General features: G+C 44.4%; 1 protein-coding gene, 1 long non-coding RNA gene and 1 other non-coding gene across 5 annotated transcripts in view; all 3 read right to left on the bottom strand.

Moving 5' to 3' along the window:
- Positions 1-10,926: 10,926 nt before the first annotated feature.
- On the bottom strand, positions 10,927-11,051 carry LOC129632634 (U6atac minor spliceosomal RNA). Its single transcript, XR_008704624.1, has one exon. It is a non-coding gene; the product is annotated as a U6atac minor spliceosomal RNA (small nuclear RNA).
- An 8,154-nt stretch (positions 11,052-19,205) lies between these two features.
- Positions 19,206-21,274, bottom strand: LOC129632193 (uncharacterized). Its single transcript, XR_008704402.1, has 3 exons — positions 21,237-21,274; positions 20,724-20,769; positions 19,206-19,288 (listed from the first exon to the last, which is right to left on the bottom strand). It is a non-coding gene; the product is annotated as an uncharacterized LOC129632193 (long non-coding RNA).
- Positions 21,275-22,633: 1,359 nt separating this feature from the next.
- The window catches only part of FTO (FTO alpha-ketoglutarate dependent dioxygenase), a 422,823-nt gene continuing 418,735 nt past the window's right edge, over positions 22,634-26,721 (bottom strand). For 2 of the 3 annotated variants that reach the window (XM_055553633.1, XM_055553636.1), the window contains one exon: positions 22,634-25,016. In XM_055553633.1, coding sequence (XP_055409608.1) covers positions 24,863-25,016 — 154 coding nt within the window. In that variant the 3' untranslated portion in view covers positions 22,634-24,862. The remainder of the gene's footprint in view (positions 25,017-26,721) is intronic. The other variant, XR_008704362.1, reaches the window with a different exon arrangement.

Raw genomic sequence — 26,721 nt, 5'->3', positions numbered from 1 at the left:
GAATCCCCATGGACAGAGGAGCCTGGTGGGCTACAGTCCACGGGGTCGCCAAGAGTCTGACCCAACCAAGTGACTGACACTTTGACTTGTTGGTCCCTGTAGTTATCATCAACCTGTCATCAACCTTGACATGCCCTTGTTCATCATTGCTGAACTATAGGAGGGATTCTTGTCTTCCTTTGTGAGCAGGAATCTAAAAGAACATGTGTTTCCCCATGATGGCTCTTCTTACAGGACTCAGGAGGTGCCCAGGAGTAAAACAAGAGGCACCCTGAGTGGAGTGGAGGTGGGCAGGCGAAGCCCCAGTTTCACTGGCCCAGCTCCAAGCCCTGGACTTCCCAGGGGTGGCAAAAAGCAGCATGCCCAGTGTTCAGGTCCCAAGAGGCCCAGCTAAGGAGCGATGGTGCCTCTCTGGTCATCACTCAGAAGCACTGTCAGAGCCAACGATGTCACATTTGATGATAGAATCTGACAGGCCTGGCTGAACAGACGCCTTCAGCCTGAATCTCCATGGTAGAGCTTTAGCCCCATTCCAAGTGCTCACAGCAGTCCTCACATTCTGCAGACTCATCACTTGGAGGCATCTTAAGAACATCTCAGAATGTTAGAAGTCCAATTAAAAGCTTAGTTCCGATGAAGATGCTGAGTTTTATAGTTGAGCTTTATGTGTTCATCAGGAAACTTCTGGATAAAGTCATACAATCATGCTGACACTTAAAGAGATGGAAAAAATATTTTAAAAGGGTGTGTGTGTGCGTGTGCATGTACACACTTGTATATAACTCAATCCCTTAGCTGTACAGTAGAAATTAATACACCCTTGTAAATCAACTATATTTCAATTTTGAAAAAGGGAGAAAAAATGATTGGGAATTGGGATCGACTGCTAACAAGCTGGTGCCTACCAATGCAGGAGATGTAAGAGATGCGGGTTCAATCCCTGGGTCAGGAAGCTCCCCTGGAGGAGGGCACGGCAACCCATTCCAGTGTTCTTGCCTGGAGAATCCCTATGGACAGAGGAGCCTGGCAGGCTATAGTCCATGGGGTTGCAAAGAGTCTGACATGACTGAAGCAATTTAGCATGTACACACGCACTAGTAGACATAGGGTTTTTTCGGGGGGGAGGTGGGGGGGAGGGTGATGAAATCAGATAGTGTTCTGGAAAAAGATAGTCATGATGTTGTACAACCTTGTAAATATACTCAAAACTACTGAATTATGCACTTTTAAATGGTTTATATGGTGAATTTATGCTATGTGAAATTTATATACATTTTTTAAAAAGGATTAACAAACTCAATTCTTTAAAAAACCAGAAACATAAAGATACATCCAAGAGAGCCTAACTCCAAACACAGTAAACCAGAGAGCAGCACAGGACCAGACGGAGGCTGGACTCAGGATGTGGCTTGTGGGAATGAGGCATCCTTCTTGTGAGGCATTCTTGTCTATACGATTTCCGGGGTGCCTCGCCCCACACATCTTCTCACTAAATTTTGTACTTATGCCATCAGCAATGTATTTCTCTGAGTGAATGCTGCCCCTACCCCAGCCTTGTGTTTAAACAACAAATGCTCTCAGGATAGCTCACTCTCTTCTTAGTATAAATGAGTGCTTTGGTTGAGAAGAGGGCTTGTCAGGAGAGGCATTTGGAAATGGGCATAACACACAAGAAGAACAGGGATAAAAGACTGAATTCAGCCATGTCAGAGTCTGGCTAAGGGCTGCTTTCAAATCTAAAGTGGAGCTGAAAGCATTTTCCCCATTTTTAGGGGAAATGGGAAATTTTGTTCTCCTGTGGCAAGGAATGAATCAAAAAGAAAGTTGGACCATAGTGAAAAACCACTTCGTACCCATTAGAATTGTTAATATTAAACAAACAAAGAAAAAAAAAAACAGAAAACAATGTGTTGACATGGATGTGGAAGAATTGAAATCCTGTTTGCTGCTAGTGGGAATGTAAAATGGTGTAACTACTGTGCAAAACTGTAGAGCGATTCCTCCAAGAGTTAGAAACAGAATTACAATATGATCCAGCAATTCCACTTAGGGGTATATTACTCAAAATAATTGAAAACAGGTGCTGGAACAGATATGCATAAACCAGTGTTCATAGCAGCATTCCACCAAAGGTGGGAATGACTCAAATGTCCATCGATGGAAGAGTGGATAAACAAAATACTATTTAGCCTTAAAAAGGAAAGAAATTCTGACACTTGTTACAGCATGAGTGAACCTTGAGAACATTATACTAAGTGAAATAAGCTAGTTGCAAAAGACATGAGTATGATTCTCCCTAATGAGGTACTTCAGTTCAGTCGCTCAGTTGTGTCCAACTCTTTGCGGCCCCATGGACTGCAGCATACTAGGCCTCCCTGTCCGTCAGCAACTCCTGGAGCTTGCTCAAACTCATGTCCATCTACTCAGTGATGTCATCCAGCCATCTCATCCTCTGTTGTCCCCTCCTCCTTCTGCCTTCATTCTTTCCCAGCAGCAGGGTCTTTTCCAATGAGTCAGTTCTTCACATCAGGTGGCCAAAGTATTGGAGTTTCAGCTTCAGCATCAGTCCTTCCAATGAATATCCAGGACTGATTTCCTTTAGGATTGACTGATTGGATCTCCTTACAATCCAAGGGATTCTCAAGAGTCTTCTCCAACACCACAGTTCAAAAGCATCAGTGTTCAGCTTTCTTTATGGTCCAACTCTCACATCCATACATGACTACTGGAAAAATCATAGCTTTGACTAGATAAACCTTTGTCAGCAAAGTAATGTTTCTGCTTTTTAATATACTGTCTAGGTTGGTCATAGCTTTTCTTTCAAGGAGCAAGCATCTTTTAATTTCATGGCTGCAGATACTTAGAATAGTTGAATTCATTGAGACAGAAAGTAGAACAGTGGTTATCAAAGCCTAGGTGATGTGACCCAGAAATCTCACTCCTGGGCATATATTCAGAGAAAACCATCATTCAAAAGGATGCACACACCCCAGTATTCACTGCAGCACTATTTACAATAGCCAAACATGGAAACAACTGAAATGTCCATCAGTGGAGGAATGGATAAAGAAGACGTGGTACATATACACAGTGGAATGTTAGTCAGCCACAAGAACGAATGAAATTGTGCCCTTTGCAGAGACATGGATGGACCTAAAGATTGTCATACAAAGTGAAGTAAGTCAGAAAGAGAAAAACAAATATTGCATAATATCGCTTCTATGTGGAATCTAGAAAAATGGTAGAGATGAACTAATTGGCAAAGCAGAAATAGAGTCACAGGTGTAGAGAATAAACTATGGTTACCAAGGTGTGTGGGGGGGGTGCAAACTGGTGGATTGGGATTGACATATGTACACTACTATGTATAAAATAGATAACTAATGAGATCCTACTGTTTAGCACAGGAAACCCTACTCAGTAATCCATGGTGACATAAATAGGAAGGAAATCTAAAAACGAGGGTATATATGTATATGTATCACTGATTCACCTTGCTGTACAACAGAAACCAACACAACATTGTAAAGCAACTAGACTCCAATAAAAATGAATACAATTTTTTAAAGTTCTGAAGACAGTAATGATGGTTGTACATCATTGTGGATGGACTTAATGCTACAGAACTGTATACTTAAAAATGGTTAAACTGGTAAACTTTAAGTTATGTACAAGATGTTTTGCTATTAAAAAATCTTTTTACGGGAAAAAAAAAAAAGAAATTCAGTAACTGAAAAGTAAGCATCCCTTCCCTTTCCTCTAGGAAAACAGTTATGGCCAGAATTCAGATGAGAGCAGGAGATGCGCTGGTTGTGACAGGTTAGGTTATGCTTGGTAACAACCGCTCCCTGCATTTCTCACTCATGCTGCGCTTTCAACACGGGTTCCCGGGGGGCTCTGCTCATCCTAACTCGGAGACTCCGGCGGACACAGCAGAACGTGCCAGAGAGAAAAGATGTCCAAAGGACCTTGTTTCATGTGTGTAAACATACTCAAGACGATTCTCCTTTAAAAACTAGAGTTTAGGGACTTGCCTGGTGGTCCAGTGGTTAAGTTCCCTGGTCGGGGAACTAAGAATTCACATGCTGCAGAGCGACCAAGGCTAGGTGTCACAACTCCAGAGCCCAGGCGCCATAGGTAGAGTTTGGGCACCACAGCAAGCGAAGATTCAGCATGCCACAAAAAAAGATCTCACGTGCTGCAACTAAGATACAATGCAGCGAAATAAATAAATTAAAAATACACACATTTTAAAAATTAGAATTTTTAAAAAGATGAATTTTCAAATCAGCGTAGGAATCGTTGATTGTCCACTGACTGGTTACAAGGCAAGTGGACACACTGAGGTAGGGCACAGAGCCAGAACTTTTTCTGCCATCATTCACCACAATAAAAGTTAGGTAAAATAAAGATCTGAAGTTAAACAGAAAACAGAGCACCAGCAGAAAACGAAGAGTAATTTGTGATGGGGAGTGCTCGTAGGACAGAAACAAAAGACAATAATGGAATATATGAACGGATTTGAATATATTAAAAATCCAAATATTCATATATGATGAAATATACAATATGTGATAAAGGATACCATAATCAACATTAAAAGATGCATGATTGACCAGGAGACAATATTTGAGACACATACAAGAGAGTGATGATATTCAAAACATACAAAGAGTTTCTAGGAATCAATTTAAAAGGACTATTTTTTCTTTTTTTTAATAACAAAGAATGTGAAAGTGTTAGCTGCTAAATCATGTCCAACTCTTTGCAACCCCATGGACTGTAGCCCACCAGGCTCCTCTGTCTATGGGATTCTCCAGGCAAGAATACTGGAGTGGGTAGCCATGCACTCCTCCAGGGGATCTTCCCGACCCAGGGATCAAACTGGGGTCTCCTGCATGAGCCACCATGGAAGCCCCTGACAAAGGATAGGAAGAAGCAATTCTTACAAAAAGAAATTGAAATGACTGGTATGCCAAAAATATATGTTAAAAATACCCTTTCTTGATTGTTTCTTTTTCCTGTCTAATATAGATTATTTGAAACAAAAATGATTTTCTCACAGTGTCCACTTTGTCTCTACTCTTAAATCCATTGCCATGAATCTCCACCTTTCTGGTGAATGTCCCAGTGGAGTCTGTTCAGCTCCCTGGAAGGACTGGCTGTATTTAGGAAACAGGAAGCACCATTAGATTGGAACCAGAGGCTTGGCAGGACTCAGGGAGGAGAGGAGTCAGGCACAGAGACGGGAGATGAGACTAGAGGAGTGTTTTGGGACCCTACTGTAGGGCTGGGTCACATGTGTTTATTCTTTTAGAGGAAGCTGGTTCTGGCCATTGCTGTGGATAACAGACTCAAAGGGCCCAGACTGGACGAAAGATCCCTGGGAAAGCTGCTGTCAGTGTCCCAGAGGAAAAAACAAGGAACAGAAATAAGGTGTTGGCAAATAGAGGACAAACAGGATTCTGAGGCTGCGGACGTGATGGATGGATGCAGAGTGTAGGTGGGGACCAAGAAAGAGATGAGGACAAGCCCCTAGGAGTGCTTCAGAGCAGTGTGGCCAAGTCCCATAGAGAGAGAGAGACTCCAGGCGTGAGGGCACTTTTAAAAGACACTTTTTCATTCACAAGCCCCTCCTATTAACCTCTAGATTGTGTTTAGGTTTTGAAGAAAGACCAAGAAAAGAAAGCATTCATCACTAAGTAGTATGGTTTTTCCAAGGGTCTGTTTGCTACAATAAATGAAAATCTAGATGCCTTAAAAATGTTATTTGGGAAGACATCCAACCAAAAGGAAAATCTAAATTATCTGATGCCCTATAAAATAAGTCATTAAATATTTTATAGGATCCCTCTTCCTTCAAACATGATCTTTATAAACCAGCCGTCTACTCCACTCCCACCCTCTGTAGGAAGCAGTTGATCAGAGATCTTGGCGTGTCTTTTCTGCAGCCCGAGTCCGGTTAATTGTGGATTTGATTCAAATGATAGCAGTGTTGGCAGAATGAGTCCGTCTTCACTGCATTGATTCCCCTCCCTCCACCCCCATACCAGCTGGGAGTCCTCCTGAAAGAACAATAGATTTATAATACGAGCAAAACAAAGGAGTCGGGAATGAACAGCTCTTGGAAATAAGTAGGTCAAGACACAATCAATTTCCAAATCTAAAATTATGTTTGAAAAATGTACCTTTAATACCAGAGTCGGCTTTGGCCCTGTGGGGCAAAGCATGTAAAGTTTAAAGTTCCTGAGTGGCTGCTTTATCAGGTAGCCTGAAGTTTACCCTGGAGGTTAAGCAATAAAATGGAAACAAAAATAATTTAACAGTTTTGCAGTTAGTTTAACCCAGCCACGGCTTCTTAAATGGCATTCACCTTCCTGGAGCTTGCCACGCTCATAAAGCTACAAGATGCATTTCAAAGCTATGAATTTGCTAAATAGAACTCCATTTCCTCTTCTTATTAGAGGTAATTAAATTTATTAGACGTCAGTAAAAGCCTTGTAAACAGAAAATATGAATGCTTATAAAAGTCTGCCCTCTCTTTGCAGCCTAATAATTAAGATGCAACGAGAAAGCAGCTAATAACAGCTCATAATTTATGAAGTGTCATTCACCCCCGAAACTGAGACATATTGTGGAGGAATTACAGACTGAAATGAAAATAATACCCACTGAAACACATTATTTATTAAATACATAACCACTCAGAGAAATAAACACATCACACACAGAACTTGATATTTCTGATGGAAACAGTATATACATCATCTCCTGTTTTGGATATATTACCCATCAAGTCAAATCCTTAAATCAAAGTCACCACTTGTTTAAATGCAAACGGCCCGTGGCAGCCCAGCAAGCCCCAAATTTCCACTAGACATTCACCTTGATGTCAGTTTTCAAAGACTGAGTCTCTGTGAAGGTTTTTCATTATGATTGTTTTTAACATTCTCAAAAGAAAAGAAATCCCTCAGCAAGCATTAGAGAGAGAGAGAGAAACGGGAGGGAAGACAAGGAAAAGATTCTAAATAGAAGAGCAGGACTCATAAATTAACAAAAACATTTCCCACCCTCCAGCACAGATGAACTCAGAAGCAACTGCGGAATCAATGCCCCCACCCCAGTGATGCTATCTCACTCCGAATGGAATCTCTTTTTATTGCAGTTTAATGATGTACTTTACATCTTTATCAACAGTCCAGCTCTGTACTTTGAGCTCTTTAGAGTAAATGGTGATAGAAATTTTAGATGTCACATTTCATCAATGCAAAGAGACCCTTGGTTATGCACTGTTATTTTATGTATTGTTATGAAAGAAAAAATAAAATGCTGCTAATTAAACTATGACATGCCATTGTTGTAAGATACATCCTGATGTCAGAGATGTAAAAACTGGAGGGGAAAAGGTATTTTAGAATTCACTCAATATAATCCATAAAACTAGATGAGGTAAAGATTAACATCAATCTTAAAACTGTTATCTTGGTTACAGTAGGTGAATTATAGCTCAATAAAGCTGTTATTTTTAAATGTTATTTTGGACTCCATGCTGAAAATCCTAATACTCAATTGTGTACAAGGTAGCCAAGAAAGGCCTCACTTTGAAGGTGACAGTCGAAGAAGGACCCAAAGACTATGAAGGAGCTGTGTGGGTACCGGGATGAAGGGGGTTCCAAGAGAGCCAAAAGCGAATGTAGGGGCCCTGGGATGCGTGAGGACTCGGTGTATGGAAGCCAGAGTGAGTGATGCAGAGAGAGATAACCAGGGCTGGAAGTGGGAGAGGTTCACAGGAGATGAGGTCAATAAGGCGACGGCAAAAATAAAAGTTTCAGACTTAAATAGACATTTCTCCAAAGAAGACATACAGATGGAAAAAAAAAAGGTGAAAAGTTATTTAATATCACTAATTATTAGAGAAATGCAAATCAACATTACAATGATTTTTTGTCTCACACCAGCCACAAAAATCTATAAACAATAAATGCTGAGAGGGTGTGGAGGAAAAGGAACAATGTAGGATTGTTGGTGGAATGTGGACTCTGACAACCACTATGGAGAACAGCATGGAGGTGTCTTTAAAAAAGTAAAAATAGAACTACCATATGATCCCACAACCCCACTCCTGGGCATATATCCAGAGGAAATCACGATTAGAAAAGAAGACTCAGGCTCCTCAGTGTTCATTGCAGCATTGTTTACAACAGCCAAGACATGGAAGCAACCTAAATGTCCATCAACAGAGGAATGGATGAAGATGTGGTGTATGTGTACAATGGAACATTACTCAACTACAAAAAAGAAGAAAATAATTCTATTTGCAGCAACATGGATGGACCTAGAGATTGTCATACTGAATGAAGTAAATCAAACACAGAAAGACAAATAAATATGGTATCATTTATATGCAGAATCTTTAAAAAGGGTATAAGTGAACTTAGTCATGAAACAGAAGTCAAGTCATAGACACAGAAAACTAATGGTTGCCAGGGGACAAGAGGGAAGGAGGGATAAATTGGAAGATTGGGATTGACATAGACACACTATAATATACAAAATAGATAACTAATAAGAACCTACTATATAGCACAGGCAGCTCTACTCAAAACTCTATAATGGACGGTACGGGAAAAAATCTAAAATAAGAGTGTATATATGTATATGTATAACTGATTCACTTTCCTGTACACCTGAAACTAACATAGCATTGTAAATCAACTAGACTCCAATAAAATTTGTTTTTTAAGTTTCCTCCAGGTGATAAAAATTTCCTCCAGTTTTCTATGAAGCTGAACAAAAATTTTTTAGGAATATTAAGAATATTCTTCAAAAAACATTTTGGGGGTGGGTTAGGCAGCTCAGTGGTAAAGAATCTTTCTGCCAATGCAGGAGATTCAGGAGACATGTGTTCGGTCTCTGGATTGGGAAGATCCCCTGCAGGAGGAAGTGGCAACCCACTTCAGTGTTCTTGTCTGGAAAATCCCATGGACAGAGGGGCCTGGTGGGCTACAGTCCATAGGGTTGCAACGAATGGGACACGAACGAGTGGATGAGCATGTACTTACCAATTTCACACCTAAACTCTACCTTGGTAGCTTCTTGAATGGTTTAAGAATCAAGTGACCCTAGCAGTCCTGCCATCTTTGCAGGTGGTCCCATCCAAGCAGTTGCCGACTCTGTTCAGAGGGGACATGGTCGTTAGACCATCTCCAGGCTCTGAAGTGCAGGGACTGCTTCCACACTGCGGGTTCCTTGAGGAGGTGCCTTTGTTTTTCCATCAAGGATCAGCAATTGCTCTCTTCTACAAAAACACTCATGGAAACCTGCCCCTCTTCCCTACTTACTCCCCAGCACCAAAGAGCAAAGTCTCTTCCTCAAAAAGCTATGCTTCTCTTTTTTGAGCAGTTACTCTGTTTTGCCCTATGCTAAGAGATTTGTGTACTCTCTCTTTTTAACCCTCAGACCATCCTATGTGATAGATGTTGTTGGTAGTCCCATTTAACAGGAGGGAAGCTGGGGCACAGAGAAGTTAAGCCACTTACCCATGGTCACACAGCTATTTGTGAGTGTGTGTGTGTGGTGGTGGTGGAGGTCTGTTGAGACTGGAACTTGGGTATGACTTCCTCCAAAGTCCAGGGATCTAACTGCTCCACTATAATGCATTGCTTTCATGTGGCAGTGGCTGAAAGTAACTCTGGTTCCTGACTTTACCAGAGAAGGCAATGGCACCCCACTCCAGTACTCTTGCTTGGAAAATCCCATGGACGGAGGAGCCTGGTAGGCTGCAGTCCATGGGGTCACTAAGAGTCGGACACGACTGAGCGAGTTCACTTTCACTTTTCACCTTCATGCATTGGAGAAGGAAATGGCAGCCCACTCTGGTGTCCTTGCCTGGAGAATCCCAGGGACGGGGGAGCCTGGTGGGCTGCCGTCTATGGGGTTGCACAGAGTCGGACACGACTGACGGGACTTAGCAGCAGCAGTACCTTCTAGGTTTAGTCAAGCTCAAGCTGGGAAAGAGAGATTAGATGCTTAGGCTCTGGAGCCAGATTCCCAGGGTTCAAATCCTGGCTCTACCAGCTACCAGCTGTGTGATCTGGGGCAAGTTATTCAGCCTCTCTGTGCCTAAATTTCCTCACGTGGAAAAAATGGAGTTCAACAATAGTAACTATTAGATGGGGTTGCTGTGAATGTTTTGTGAGACAGTGATGTGAAGTAGCACAGGCCCAGATGGTAGTTACTGTTTCCGTCCATAGGTTTCAGAGGACACTTAGGAACACAGTCTAGCCCAGTGCATCCCAAATATGTTTGGTTAAAGGATCATTTTGGATTATTGGATGTGCCTGTGACCTTGTCTGAAGAAGTCTCATGCAATCAGTGAATGGGGAGAGGGGGTCTCCTTCCAGCAGGATTCATGAAGACACGGCAGCAATGCCCAGGGGAAGCTCGGTCCCCAGGGATGAGTGTAGTTCTAAGGTACAAGCGTGAGCGAGCTTTGAGTTTCAAGAGTACAGTCACATCTTATGTGCAAGGAATCATCTACAGTGACAATTACTCTTGAGAGTCCCCCAGGGAGGTGCTATGTTGGAAATGGGAACACTGACTTTTATTTTGTTCAGCCTGACTAGTTTTTTTTTTTTTAATTTTTAAAATTGGAATGTGATTGCTTCACAATATTGCGTTCGTTTCTGCTGTACAATGAGTCAGCCAGCCGTCTGTATACATATATCCCCTCCCTCTTGAGCTTCTCTCCCACCACCCCCACCCCCGGCCCTCTAGGTCATCACGGCACCTAGCTGAGCTCACTGTGCCATGCTTCCCACTAGCTAGCTATTTCACACTGGTAGTGTATATATATATGGCAATGCTGCTGTCTCAATTCGTAACCCTCACTACTTTCCCTCACTGCTCCCACAAGTCTATTCTCTACAAAAGCAGTGGTTAGATGTCACGAAGCAGGTGGCAATGCCTTAACCATGGGGGTGTTGTCAGGCCCAAGGGCCTCTTCCATTCTTGTCAAGGGAGTGCTCACCTTCTCCCCTCTCATACAATACCGGACCAGTTTCTCTTTTAACTTTTTATTTGGGAACAATGGTGTTGAAGAAGACTCTTGAGAGTCCCTTGGACTGCAAGGAGATCCAACCAGTCCATTCTGAAGGAGATCAGCCCTGGGATTTCTTTGGAAGGAATGATGCCAAAGCTGAAACTCCAGTACTTTGGCCACCTCATGGAAAGAGTTGGCTCATTGGAAAAGACTGACGCTGGGAGGGATTGTGGGCAGGAGGAGAAGGGGACAACAGAGGATGAGATGGCTGGATGGCACCACTGACTCGATGAACGTGAGTTTGAATGAACTCCGGGAGTTGGTGATGGACAGGGAGGCCTGGCGTGCTGCAATTCATGGGGTCGCAAAGAGTCAGACACGACTGAGCGACTGAACTGAACTGATAGATTCTCAGGAAGTTGCCCCCCCCACCCCAAATATATAGGGAGGTCCTGTGTGCCCTCCAGCCAGTTCCCCAGGATTGTAACATCTTACATAACTGTAATACAATATCAAATTGTCTTGTAATATCAAAACCAGGAAACTGATAGTGCTGCAGTCCACGGAGCTCATTCAGATTCCAACAGTTGCGTGTGCATGTAGAAACAGTAAGCACAATTTTTTCCCATGTGTAGATTCATAAAATCCCCGCCACCAGCATCGAGATACAGAACACTTCCGTCGATATAGAACTCTTCGGTCATCACGAGTCTGCCTGTACTCTGCTCCTTGATAGCTACTTCCCATCCCTGACCTCTGGCTACCACCAATCTGCCCTCCAGTTCTATACTTTTGATAGTTCAAGGTTATTAAAGAAGTGAAATCATTTGTTTGCATACATATATAGCATATAACCATTTGAGATTAGACTTTTCGGTTGTTGTTGCTTTTCAGCACAATTCTCTGGAGATCCATTCAAGTTGATGTGTGTATCAATAGGTTATTCCTTTTTTATTGCTTAAAAGTATTCCATGATGTGGATACACCCAAATTACATCCTTTGTAGTTTCTTTACAGTTTGGGCTATGATGAATAAAGCTGTGGACAGTCATGTACATTTTTAGGAGTAGAGGCTTTATTTCTCAGGGATAAATGATTGAGTATGATTGCTGGGTCCTATGGTTAATTTCCTGTTTCATTTCATAAGAAACTGCCCAACTCTTTTTTTGGAGTGGCTGTACCATTTCACATTCCCACCAGCCATTTTTGATGCTCCAGCTTCTTACATCCTTCCCAGCAAGTGGTGTTATAAAATTATAGCCGTTCCTATAGGTGTGTAGTGGTTTAAATGTGCATTTCCCTGATGGCTAATGATATTGACCATCTTTTCATGAGCTTATTTGCCACTGGTAAGTTCTTTCTGGTCAAATATTTAGGCAGCTTTGCCTCCCCGTTGCTGGAACAGATTGTGTCTTTTCAGTTAAGCTCCAGGTGAAGTAACTGACTGTGTTTAGAAGCCATGTGGTGCCTTCCCCAAAGAGAAAACAGGATTCTTGCCCCCCAGCTCACCCTCCAGGCTGGGCACTTGCTGACTGCCACTTGGGGATGGAATCATTCTGTTGTTTTGCCCTTTGCTTTGTGTGTGTTTGCTATGCCTGGAGAATTGAATTCTTGAGTAAATGGTTATGATATGACACTCCTGTTATTTGTAGAGTTGCCTAATGATTCCAGGTCAATGGGATCTGAAATTAGTCTTGCTGACCCAAGTCCAGTGCCCCAAGTCCATGTCCACTGAGCTCTTCCAGTCTTCCCTCAGTCTCATTGGCCAAGGCACGTGGCTTTTGTGATCTTGCTCTCAGAACTGCACTGGCCCTGGATGCCTATACGGAATGCTACACGACTCGGCTGGGCCTTGACTTCACATGGAAGGTTTGTCTGCTCCTTCCTGGGGTGCCTCCTCTGTTCCCTTTAATCTGAGGCAGAATCAAGGCCCCATATAGTCCCGGCTGCCATGTCCCAACCACTGTCTCAGATGCTTGGCTATCATATCAGCGTCTCCTTGATCAAATGCCTCTTGGGGACACAGATTTTGTTGATCAAATCCTCCCCAGCTCCACCCATTCTCAGCTTTAACCAATTGAAGTGAAGTGAAGTGAAGTTGCTCAGTCATGTCCGACTCTCTGCAACGCCATGAACTGTAGCTGACTAGGCTCCTCTGTCCATGGAATTTTCCAGGCAAGAGTACTGGAGTGGGTTGCCATTTCCTTCTCCAGGGGATCTTCCAGACCCAGGGAATGAACCCCGGTCTCCTGCATTGCAGGCAGATGCTTTACCATCTGAGCCCCTGCTAAGTCCCACCATGTTCAAGGCCACTCACCTAGATGCAGAGCCAGAACCATGGGAGGACTCAGGACATCGTGCAAAATCAGGTGTGGCTGGAACAAGGTGAGAAGTAAGTTTGGGGAGATGAAGTTGGAGAGAGAAGTTGCAGGTAAATTTCAAATAGCCTTGTAAGCTGTGGTCAGAAAAATCTTAGGGGAAGGGGGCCTGGGGGGTTGGGGGTGGATTTTAAAGCAGGGGAGGATGATGATAGATTTTTTTCCTCTAGCAAACAGCCAATCAACACACATTTATTGAGTATCTATTATGTGTCAGATAAAAGTTAGCTGGATTGATAGCTAATAAATATTAAATGCTTTGGGAGAGATGAAGTGTGATTCTGAGTGTTATGGAGCCTAATAAAATGGAAGTATAAAGATCGGATCCTGTGAGCTCTGCCTTCTGGTATTTCATAGTCCAATATGGAAACTGAATTTGACAAAGTGAAGTAGTATTTATAAACATGCTGGTGGCAGAACAAATGGAAATGATCAACAAATGAAAACAGAGTGGCTTATAAGTGACTCGGGGATTCAGATGGCAAGAGATTAGTGCGACAGGAAAGATCTAGGGCATTCCTGGAGAGTTTGGATGGTAGGGCAAAATGCAGAAGCTTTAAGGAGGCAACAGGAACCTGCCAGCACACCAGATGGAGGAGAAATCTATGGACAGCCAGACTCACCTTGCAACTTCGTTACAATGGTAACAGTCTGAGCAAAAATGATGAATTGTGAATTCCTTCATAAAACTCTATAAGCCACCAGAGCTTTTGGGGTGATAAGTTCAACCACAGAATAAGCAGCAGCTGTGTTTTTCTGATCCTTTATAATGACACATTAGTCAGTCGTGTAAGTTAGAAAGCACAGGTCCACCCCTCCCGCTTCCTGCCACCCACCTCCACGAAAAAAAAATCATAGACCAGATAACCGCCTCTCCTAATGAGGCATTAGAATAACCTTAGCAGTGTTACAGGAGCAAGAGAGATGGGGAGCACTCAGAAACGATTCTTTATCTGTTCAAGGAAGATGAGCCTGCATCTCGCTGTCCTGCAGGCCTGCCCTCCGTTTAAACAAGATGCCTGACCCTGAAAGACAGGCAGTGGCTCCACCCTTGCGATGGCTTGCCCTTGTCCCCTGCCTGCCCCACTCAAGCTCCTTTAATTCAAGAAGAAACACAGCTCTTGCTACTAGTCTATTTTGCTCCTTAACGGTATTGCCCTTGAATGTTTTTTTTCCCATACTGCTGCATAGAGAGTGGCCTTGGCATGCGTGTTTTCGTTGGGGTACTATAGCAAGATTTATCATCATCTTTTATATGTGTTGAGTAATTAGTAAGTACTAGACATGATGTGGGTTTGATCCCTGGGTTGGGAAGATCCTCTGGAGGAGGGATTGACACCCAGTCCTGAACATTCATTGGAAGGACTGATGCTGAAGCTGAAACTCCAATACTTTGGCCACCTGATGTGAAGAACTGACTCATTGGAAATGATGCTGGGAAAGATCAAAAGTGGAAGACGGGAACAACAGAGGATGAGATGGTTGGATGGCATCACCAACATGATGGACATGAGTTTGATTAGGCTCTGGGAGTTGGTGATGGACAGGGAAGCCATGCGTGCTGCAGTCCATAGGGCCACAAAATGTTGGACATGACTGAGCGACTGAACTGAACTATTTTCTAGACTTCAGAAAACTTCTCCCTTCTGGGGTGCAATTGGAGGGGTAGGCTAATCTTATCCTTGTTCTTCTTCCCCATATCTTAGGTTTATTTGGGAGGTAGATTTAAGAAAGTCCATATTGGACTTCTCTGGTGGCCCAGTGATTGAGATTCCACCTGCCAATGCAGGGGACACGGGTTTGATCCCTGATCCAGGAAGATTCCACAGCTACTAGTAGTACACCAAAACTACTGAGCCCACGTGCCCTACAGCCGGTGCCACAGCAAGAGAAGCCACCACAACGAGAAGCCCGCAAACTGTGGCGCAGAGCAGCCCCGCTCACTGCAACTAGAGAAAGCTCATGTGCGGCCACGAAGACCCAGCACAGACACCTCCGAAAAGAATGTTCATATTCTTTCTAAATCTCAAGATATATCAGAAACTTATTTGACTTATATGCAGAGTACATCATGAGAAACGCTGGGCTGGAGGAAGCACAAGCTGGAATCAAGACTGCTGGGAGAAATATCAATAATCTCAGATAGGCCGATGACACCACCCTTACGACAGGAAGTGAAGAGGAACTAAAGAGCTTCTTGATGAAAGTGAAAGAGGAGAGTGAAAAAGTTGGCTTAAAGCTCATTATTCAGAAAACTAAGATCATGGCATCTGGTCCCATCACTTCATGGGAAATAGATGGGGAAACAGTGGAAATGGTGAGAGATTTTTTGAGGGGGGGGCTCCAAAATCACTGCAGATGGTGACTGCAGCCATGAAATTAAAAGACGCTTACTCCTTGGAAGGAAAGTTATGACCAAACTAGACAGCATATTAAAAAGCAGAGACATTACTTTGCCAACAAAGGTCCATCTAGTCAAGGCTATGGTTTTTCTAGTAGTCATGTATGGATGTGAGAGTTGCACTATAAAGAAAGCTGAGTGCCGAAGAATTAATGCTTTTGAACTGTGGTGTTGGAGAAGACTCTTGAGAGTCCCTTGGACTGCAAGGAGATCCAACCAGTCCATCCTAAAGGAGATCAGTCCTGGGTATTCATTGGAAGGTCTGATGTTGAACCTGAAACTCCAATACTTTGGCCATCTGATGCGAACCGCTGAGTCATTTGAAAAGACCCTAATGCTGAGTAAGATTGAGGGCAGGAGGAGAAGGGGACGACAGAGGATGAGGTGGTTGGGTGGCATCACCGACTCAATGGACATGAGTTTGGGTGGGCTCTGGGAGTTGGTATTGGACAGGGAGGCCTGGCGTGCTGCAGCTCATGGGGTCACAAAGAGTCAAACATGACTGAGCGACTAAACTGAACCAGAAACTTGAAAACCCACTTCTGTAATTCTTAAATAACTTAATTTCTCTCATCCAGGCTTTAATTGCCTCATTTGTAAAACAGGTACAGCATATGTAAACTTTTCTTTGGGATACATGTCTTGCTTCTTTGACTAAAATACTCTTTTATTCTTGAAAGAGAAGAACTGAAATTAAAGTCCCTAAGTGGCATCCAACCCCATGGACTGTAGCCCACCAGGCTCCTCTGTCCATGGGATTCTCCAGGCAAGAGTACTGGAATGGGTTGCCATGCCCTCCTTCCGACCCAGGGATCGAACCCATGTCTCTCATGTCTCCTGCATTGGCAGATGGGTTCTTTACCACTAGCACCACCTGGGAGCTAGATGACCCCTAGCACAGAGTCTGGTATTTAGGAAGGAATCAGTGAGTGAGTGTTAGAAGAATCCATTTTGGCTAAGGAAGGGTCAACCTACCAAGAGATGGCAGCATCTGCTGCCTCTGCCCCAGCAAGGATGCCCCTGACACAGCCACACTTCTGTTGCTTTGTGCTGGCCACAGACTTTCATCAGCCCAAGGCTGTCAAATTCACTTCAATTTTGGCCTCGACTGGGACTTCATGCTTTCAGAAAAATTTCCCCCACTGCCTTTCACTTGAGATCCCTGGCAGGGATGGTTCTCCCATTCTGCACGCCCAGCTCACTGAGTGGGCACAAAGAAATGGGAGAAAGCTCAGGAAATGGAAAAAAAAACAAAAAAAAAAAACTCAACTCAGTCTAAACCTTGGGAAATCTACCAGGGTCTGCATCTCTTTAAAAACTATACACAGACATTTCTGGTCGAAGTGAAACCATGCTTGTCACAGAGGACTGGAGACAGCAAATGAAGCCTTAGTCATACACAGTTAGTTTCAAACTTATGTTGCCGCTCACAGGGAGAAATCAATGTACAGTATATTAAAAACAATCACCGCGGCCCTTAAATGATCCAATAGTTTAGCTTTGAATGCATTCAAGCTAATGGGGGCTTTAATGGCTTCTGACAGATCATTCCATTGATCAAGAGGCATGTATGAAATAACGCTGCCTACTAAACTCTGTTTTGATTTTGAGAAAAGAAAACTAAACGTCCATGGTAAACAGGGCTTGATTGTTCAGTGTTCACCAAGAGCCCTCTCGGCCTGACCCTGGTCAGGAGCAGAGGCGGGAAGGACAATGGGAATCCTATATACCTGGCTTGCCTCTCTCTGGGCTCTAATCAAGGGGTAATCAACTGGAAATCTCTGTCTGAAGAGCTGGAGGGGGGGCGGGGGCGGGAGGGTGACCAGGGGTACCGTTCTCTGAGTTGGATGAGTTACGAGCTGGAGCTCGAGTTGCCCTGAGAAATTGACTCAGCCCTTTTGGGGCTCCGAGGTTGGTAGGTTAACTGCACTTGCTCCAAAGTGGAAAAACTCAATTCCCTGTTTGAAAAGATAAAAAGCATTCTAAGCTGGGAATGGCCAATTTGCAAAGTAACAAATGAATGTCTGCTCTCTGTATCTATGTGTCCTGAGGACCCAAGATTATTTTAGCAAGGACTGAACAGTTCTTCACTCTGGAAAGGTGTTTTCTTGGGGTTCATGGTGTCTGAAAAAGTTTTAAAAGTGGCCTTAACAGTATTTTTCAAGACTGTTTTTGTGAAAGTGCAGCCAAGCTCCGGCTGTTTGCTGTGGCCTCAAAACGGAGTTGTAGGTCACTAAGTGTCAAACTGGCTTTGCCGGATCAGAAGCGATAAACGTACACAAACTCTTCCATTACGCATCCAAATGAAACTGATCTCACAAAATAAATAATAATAATCCTCCTTCTTTGGATTTGCCTAGGGCTTTGGTATTTACAGGCTTCCCTGGTGGCTGAGACAGTAAAGAATCCGCCGGCAATGCAGCAGATCTGGGTTTGACCCCTGGGTCAGGAAGATATCCTGGAGAAGGGAATGGCAACCCACTCCAGTATTCTTGCCTAGGAAATCCTATGGACAGAGGAGCCTGACGAGCTACAGTCTGTGGGATCACAAAGAGTCGAACACGACTGAGCAACTAACATTTGGTATTGACAAGGTCCTTCCAAACATTGTCTCTGGCGGGAGAGGTGCTGGCCTCTTAGCGCTGGTGAAGTTTCCTGTCGGTTTCCTGTATATCCTTTGGCTCTGTCTCAGAAGCTGGGAAGGGCAAGCAGGGTACCTTTGAGACCTCAGCACCACTAAAGGGTGGCTAACGTATGGTCTCTGTTGAATATTGAATATGAGAGCTGGAATCAGCTTCCTGTAGCAGTCATTAACCAAGCAGTCTGGGATGGTCTCCAGCACACAGAGTCCGGAACCACTGGGCTTTTCCTAAACTTCCCGGAAAATGACCTTCACCTTTTGGTCCCCATCTGTGGCAGCGCTGTCCTAAGCCAGCACTTCCCATCCCTCAGCAGGAAGCTACAGCACTTTACCAGATTAAAAACAACGGGAAAACCCGCATGCTAGAAGCACTTATTTGTATTGGTGCCATGTTTAGTCAGTGGCTTTTGTAAAATTGATGAATTTTGTCTAAAGGCAAGTGCAGACAGGCAAACAGATCTGTATCTGCTGTTATCCATTTAGCTTGACACACATGTGCAGCGAAACTATTTTACCTCAATTCTTTCAGGACTGATGAAAAGAAAATGCAAGCAAAAGTCACGAACTGCATCATTGGAAAAGAATCACTGAATCTAATGCTGGGAGTTAATTAATGCTTCCTTCCCTGGCAAGAGACAGACCCTGGTACTTAGACATTCAGAGTCAATAAACAATTGTTGAACACAGATCATCCATTAAAAGGTGATGGTGAGAATTTTTAAAGCAGATCTAAAATTGCAAGGGGGTGACCTAATCCCGTTGTAGTAATGGGGAGTACGAGGGAATCATTTTTCAGAGCATCTCATTTATAAAAAGGTCCACACCATCTGCCGAGAGGAAAAAAAAAAAAAAGTGGAAGCTGGGAGAGGAAATTGGGATAGAATGGGATGGTAACGTATTGTTCTGATACTAAGTAGGAGACTAGTGTGAACCACTATGGTGGCAGGATGGTTTAAACAACTAGGCGTTATAGAAACAAAGACTGGATAACAGGGAGGTCAAGGGATTTGCCCCAGTCATGAAGCTACACCTGTTATCACAAGAAACTGGGATCATAATTATTAGAGCTGGCATGTCACTGAAGACCCAGCCAGGGCCGGAGGCATGCTGTGTGCACATCAACATCTTAATCTTCACAACAACCTCAGGTGGTAGATATACTACAATTGTTCCCATTTTGCAGATAAGAAAACAAAGGTTTGAAAGGGAGGCTAGCCTTAGGAATACACACAGAATCAGGACTCTGCAACCAAAAGACTCTCCTGACATCCAGGAATCAGAAGATTCTGAAAATCTGATCCATGGTAACCGGATACAGAGCAGGGGTGTCGAGAGGACTGGTGTGCAATCATGGGAAGAGGATCTGGGGGCTCTCTGTGATCCAGTCTTTGTTTTTATAACGCCTAGCTGGTTGGGCTGTCCTGTCACCCCAATGGTTCACGCTGTATCTCCTACTTAGTTCCAGAACGATATGTTACCATCACATTTGATACCTAGATAATAGGCTTCCCAGGTGCAAAGTGGTAAAGAACCTGCCTGCCAATGCAAGAGACTCAAGAGACATGGGTTTGATCCTTGGGTTGGGAAGATCCCCTGGAGGAGGGCATGGCAACCTACTTCAGTATTCTCGCCTGGAGAATCCCATGGACAGAGGAGCCTGGCGGGCTACAGTCCATGGGGTTGCAAAGAGTTGGACACGACCGTGATTGCACAACAATCTGGATAATGTTAATAGACTGTATTGCCTTGACAGGTTATGGGGAGAAAGGAAGGGGATGGGCTGAAGATTGGTGGGTCAGCCCTGTTCAGGAGTAAGGCTGGGGTGAGGCTACAGCACAGGGTCTGGGGGTGGGACTTGGGTAATTGAGAGAGCCATGTGTACCCCTTTTCCCGATAATCCCTACAACCAGCCCCCCAGATGCAGCAGCAGCCACGGGAGCCCTGGGCATCGTGCAGGAAGTCATCCCTGGCTGCCTGCTCCTTCCTCCCCCTCCCCTGCTTCTCCCCGTCCTCACCCAGCCTCTCAGAGCTGCCCGGCTCCTTCCTCCCCCTCCCCTGCTTCTCCCCGTCCTCACCCCAGCCTCTCAGAGCTGCCCGGCTCTCCCTGCAGTCACAATCATTACAACACTCCTGGGCCTTCCTCCCCCTTTACGGTTGTCAAATTGATTTCACCACTGCCATACCTATGGCTCCCAATGAAACTTAATTAAAAATACCATTTAATCACAAAGTAACAAAGGCAAACTGGATAAACGGCATTACCACTTCAGCGCATTTTAATCCGCACTGCTCCTCGGTCCTTCTCAATCTGTTTGGATGAGAATTGCCTTTTCAAATAAGAACCCCCACCCCCTGCCCCGTCTTTCATGGGCTTGCCTCTGACAGATCTCCAAAATAAACAGTATTTAGCGTGGCATAGATCCAAATGTATGCAATTTGCCCAGTGGTAAAAATCAGCCTTAACTAGATCAGGGAAGAAAAAAAAAATGTTGCTTTCCAAAATACTTTCCCTCGAAATATACACCAAAAAACTACTGAATGTGGTGTGTCCATTTAATAGGGTGATGGAATCTTATTTCTAGCACACCTCGGTTTGGTTAGTGATGGATTTGGAAGCTTATTACTAAAATTGTGTCACAAGCCATGCCACGACCACCGCCCACCACCTCTCGAGTGAACTCCCCGAGCAGAGGCTGCCTGTGAAAGAGGGGGGCGGGGTGGACACAAAGTTGTGGGCGCTGCTGGAAGTGAAGCAACAGGAGGATGGGGTGCCACCTCATGCTCTTGGAGGAGCTGGCAGGACATCTTCTCCACCTGGCCCCAGGAATCGGGAAATTCCTGGTTAGAAAGCCGTGCCTTCGGACTGAGACCCTTCGGAATCCAGAGAGCAACCAGGCAATGATCTGGAAGCGTGAGACTCTCACACCAATGACCCCCACCCTCCTGCATAGAGCCTTCCGTGTTTCTTGGGCACTTGAGAATCACATTCAAACGCTGGTCCCGCCTCCGCCCCACCTGCATCTCCTTCCCTCCTTGGCCTTGTTTCTTTGCTTCAGCCATTGTGGTCCTTTTTCTTCCCTGATCTTCCCACTCTAAGCACCTTCCAGCCTCGGGGCCTTTGTACCTGCTGTTCCCTTTCCTGGGAAGCTCTTCCCCCATCACCCCCTTTCCTGGACTTCCTAAACCAAGTCACCCTTCCTCAGTCCCCAGCTATGCTCTGTCCCCTTGCCTTATGGGTTTCCATCCTGGTATTGAAAATGATTGGAAACCATGGTGTTGTTTATTTGCAGGCTGACTGTTTCCCCACTATAGAGTTAAGTTCCTACTGGGGTCACCACATCCCCCGCTCCTGCATGGGGGTCGGTACACAGGAGCCCTTGGAAGGCAGGGACCTCCTTGGATGTCCAGGGTTCACCACGCCCCTGAGGTGCAGAAGGTGGTCAAGAAACATCTGTGGGAGGGGAAAGTCAGTAGCATCTTAGCAGAAAGGTACCTAACTCTTCAGATAACTTTCTGATGATAGCTGGGACCGGGGGATGGGGAAGCCTTACAGGTAGCAGTAACGACCACTGACTAAAGGTGGAACCAGGGCAAAGCTTCCTCCCCGCCCCCACTACCCACATGGCCCATGTCCCCAGAAAAGTCCTTCAATAGTTCAAGGGGGAGAAGCAGGAACTGAGTTGATTGTCAGCTTAGTGTCCCCAGCCGCCCCTTTTTTTAATCATCTCTTGCCCTTCCCCCTTCTACCTGTCTGAAACCTACCCTACCCCTCTCCGAGACAAGCATAGGTAATCCTCAAACACACTGAGCTCAAGCTCATTGAAAGCCACCACTTCTTCTGAGAAAACATGATCTCACCTTTTGGATTCACTCCTGGAAGTGCTTTGGAGAAGGCAATGGCAACTCACTCCAATACTCTCGCCTGGAGAATCCCAGGGACGGTGGAGCCTGGCGGGCTGCCGTCTATGGGGTTGCACAGAGTCGGACACGACTGAAGCGACTTAGCAGCAGCCGGAAGTGGTTTCTCCAACACTGGCTGTTTCCCCACCTGAAAGACCCTGAGCACACTCTTCACTTGCTACCCTACCCCCCCCGCCCCGCCCCCGCTGGGCCCAGGAAGCATGCTTACCTGCCCCTGTGAGAGGAGAAACAGAGCAGGCACTCTCTTGGTTTCTTATCTCATCCTTTCAAATTTTTATTGTTTATGCATGTTTTATGATGTACATGGCATATTAGTACAAGCAGTCCACAACAATAGCTGGATAGTAATACACATATATGGGGGTAAGCACGCAACGTTATTATTTATTTCTACTCTACGGGTGCAAGCAAGCAGGTGCTGATGTGAAGGGGTAAAGATGGTCAGATTCACAATAAATGGTAACTGGGAGCGACGGGGGCCACGGAGGGTTCAGGCCCCACCTAAGAGGATGCTACCTAGCTCTCTGCCATGTCAGGATGGAGGCTGCTGGGTGCTCTGAATTTTAAAAAGGACACACACATCTTTATGTTATGAAATCTTCCATTTTTGAATACTGGCTCCTCATGAACTATGACAGGGAACAAACATTCTAGGGGGTGAAATAAAACAGGAGGCGATTTGGTCCCAAGGCTGCCCTGCACACCCTGCCTTCATGATTTCATTTCATCTTTCCCGCAACTGTAAGAGGGAGCACTTCATCTTTTACTGATGAGGAGACTGAGGCTTAAGGGCATCAGGGAACTCATCTAAGATTTGAGAGTCTCAAGATGGTGAAACCCCATCTGCCTTGTGTGATGTGATCTCTCTGAGGTTAACTCCATAGAAATGAGCCCAAACCTTGAACCGGTGAGATTCTGATGGCGGGAGAGTTTAGTTCTCAGGGTACCTCTGAATGGGTGAAAAAGCTCCTCGGCTTCCCGAATACTGCAGATGACAAGAGAAGGCGACAGACTGGGGAGAGGGGCTGACTAGTCTTGTGATTTCTGGGGCCACCATAGGGTGAGAGCCAGGCCCGAAAGCGAGAGGTGGGTTCATGGCATCATGAGACAAACTGGCACCAAGATTGAGGAAGGGAGGGGCAGATGCCTACAGCAGGTCAGCTTACTGATATATAATATTTTACTAATATTTGCTGCGTGTTTAACTACGTACCAGAGATTGTTCTAAATCCGTAACTAGATTATTTCATTTCATCTTCACCTTGGGAATCGGTGTGCCTGTAGTATCCCCATTATACAGATGAGGAAACCGAGGCACAGTCACACGTCAAAGATCACAAGCCAGTGGGCATTTGCATCTAGGCACTCGAAAACCAAAGCTCAAGTTCTAACCTCTTTCTCATCTCTCTGGTGCTCCAGCATCATCAGGATGGGGCACTAGGGTTCTTCAAGCCTCAATTCTAGCCATTATGTGTGGATGGGGGAATTAAAGGAAAACAAATATGTAGTGTGTTGGTTAAACCCAAGAAGCAATGTAAATAGAGTTTTGTCTCTTTCATTAGATCAGGGGAACTTCCTAAAGACAGGATGTCAGTTTTATTTTAATCTTCAACACTGCTCTCTTCCTGTGTGCAGAGTACAGGGCTCACAACCTTGGCTGCCTTAGAGAAGGGAAAGAGGCTACTTTCCAACGAGGCATTGCTCTTCTCATTTACTTTGCAGGTGGGGAGAGCAGCTACAGAGAACTGGAAGACTGACTCTCTCGCTCTCAAACTTTTGACAGAAGTATCATCTAGGAGGGCTTTCTACCAAGATGAAAACGCTCTATGTCCAATACAGTAGTCTCTAGCCACACCTGGGCTACTAAGCACTTGAAATGTGGCTCATGCAACTGAAGAACTGAATTTTTAATTACAATTAAAATGGAATTTAAATGGTAGAAGCCCCATCTACCTAGTGGCTACCATACTGGACCACAGAGACTCTGAAAGGTGTGTTGAGAAAATGGGCTAAACGTCTCTAAATTCGGTCTTCTCCTCCATAACTGGAGAGATCCCCTGTAGGGACTCTGCAAAGGCTTGGGAAAGAGCAAAGTAGGTTAGGTTCTGCCAAAGGCCGGGCTCACCCTGGTCACTCCCCAGGCCTCAGGAGTGGAATGGCTTGCATTAAAAATCCAAGTGGGGAATAGTTTTGTTTTGTTTTGTTTTGCGGGGGGTATTATATTTTGGGGGTATTTTTAATTTAATACCAAATCACTATAACACTGTGTCATTTTCAAACATTTTAATCTTCATGGGTTCCACTCCCTAATTGTTCCCAACTGGAAACAATCTCCAAGGCCATTCTCTAACATCTCAACATTTTCTACAATCTCAAGGCCAAGTCTACCCCATACTGCCCTTGCCTAAGCCCATGACAGGGCTGGAGAAGAAGAACTGAAAATAGCCTTTCCTCCTCCACCTGAGGACTGTGCTCTGCCTCTAGGGCCTGGTTTCCAGAAGCAGACCTCTGAGTTCAGAAACGATCTCTGTGAGGTCAAATGGCAGAGGCATCGAAGGATCACCCTTTTCCCAGTACGGCCGGCATTCTGGCTTCTGATCAGCGGGTAAAGTTCGGGCAATTCGAGACTGGCACCTGGAAGAGTAAGAAGAGGCAGTTAATTCCTGGGAAGAAAGGACTGCAAGACCCATACTCAGGCAACTTGGCACAACCTTCGCAATCCACTGTGATGGTGGTGATGAGGAGGAAGGAAAAATGAGTTTGGGAGGCAGAAAGCAGGTGTGTTCATAAGAAGGAAGAACTGTTTTTGATGAGGCTGGAACTTCTTTATTTCAACTCCCAGATTTGTATTATCTCTCAAGAGCTTTGTAGAAGCCAATCATGGGGGGAAATTCAGTTACTCTGCCTTTAAAATGGTGAATTATTTTTTCATTATCGCGACTGTTATTTAAAGTATGTGATTAAACCATTATCAGATTTAAATGTTTGTGGGATTTCCATGTATTACTAGATTACTGGGAAAGATTAAATTGAATTTACTGCATTAAAACATCCAAGAATAGATTAAACAATATTACAGACTGGGATTGACTTCGGAGATCCTGGAGATTTACAAGTGTCCCAGCTTGCTGTGCTCGGAAAAAGGCACTCCAAGGAGAGACCGATTTATAAGGATATATGCAAATAGAGGTTAATAATCATTTCCACTGATGAATAGGTGGGGAAAACTTCCACAAAATTAAATTAAGAGGCTAGCAAGAGTGACTCCCTAAGGAAAACACTTAAATCACGGTTTTTATTAAATGGATTATTCATCAATAGTAGAGAAATTAATTATCATATGCAACTAAATTATAGCCTCGGAGGAAAAAAGTTGGGGCCACATTGTCACACCTTGGCAGGCAGCTACCTCTCCAAGAGACCAGCTTACTGGAAATTGATCAGGGAAAACTCGGTGGCTTTGGCTTTATGTATCCGAGAAATGAGGATCAGAGAGAAGAAAACACAGATTGCAATAAGAAACGAACAATTTCTCTGTTCTCTTGGAGCACATGGCGGGGACAGTGCGTGCCCCCAAAAAGAATTACTCTTGAGTACATCTGGGAGAGTTGCCTGGTCCTCTCCCACGCCACCCTCACCTTCTCGGCCTTATCCTGTAAATCAATTAAAAAAGTGGTCCTACCCATCCATCATGTGCCTTCCGTGTAGGACTAACTATGAAGAGATCAAAGAATGGACCATCCCGACCCTATTTCCAAGCCTTGATGGTCGAGAAGGCTCCTAACTAAAAGACATCTTCTCCTCTGGGGAATTATTAATGGTGAGGGGATCCCCATGGGAAAACATACTTCAACTTTACACCTATTTTCTCGGGTGGTTAATTGCTCCACCGGCATTCTGTGCACTCAATCCGTCGTACATTACACAGAACATTCCAATATATCTTCGGCTCTCCGCATCGGGCCCTGATAATAGCGTCTGTTAACATGCACTAAGTACTATTATGTAGCACATCACTTCATAAATAATAAGATTAGCTGACCTCAGGGCCCCAAGAAGAGTAATGTGTTTAAATGTTCTCATTATTTATTTAAAACAAGAATTAAAGCAACAGAAGCTGCTTTTGACAATCCTCTTAGCATAAATATTAAACTGTTTGCACTGATAAGCCCACACAGCACCGAAGAACAGAGGCGCGTTCTACAGACTACTTAATAATAATAGGTGTTTGAGACGCTGCCGCTCACTTCAGTTCTAGAGATATAGTCTCTAAATCACATGAAAGGGATGGGGGAGAAATTAATATTCAAGGGAAGCTGCGACTAATTACAAAGGAACT

Source organism: Bubalus kerabau, chromosome 17, assembly GCF_029407905.1.
Source record: "Bubalus kerabau isolate K-KA32 ecotype Philippines breed swamp buffalo chromosome 17, PCC_UOA_SB_1v2, whole genome shotgun sequence".
NCBI classification, from domain to species: domain Eukaryota; kingdom Metazoa; phylum Chordata; class Mammalia; order Artiodactyla; family Bovidae; genus Bubalus; species Bubalus kerabau.
The sequence above is the reverse complement of the archived record's forward strand: the minus strand, read 5'-3'. Positions and strand labels throughout refer to the sequence as shown.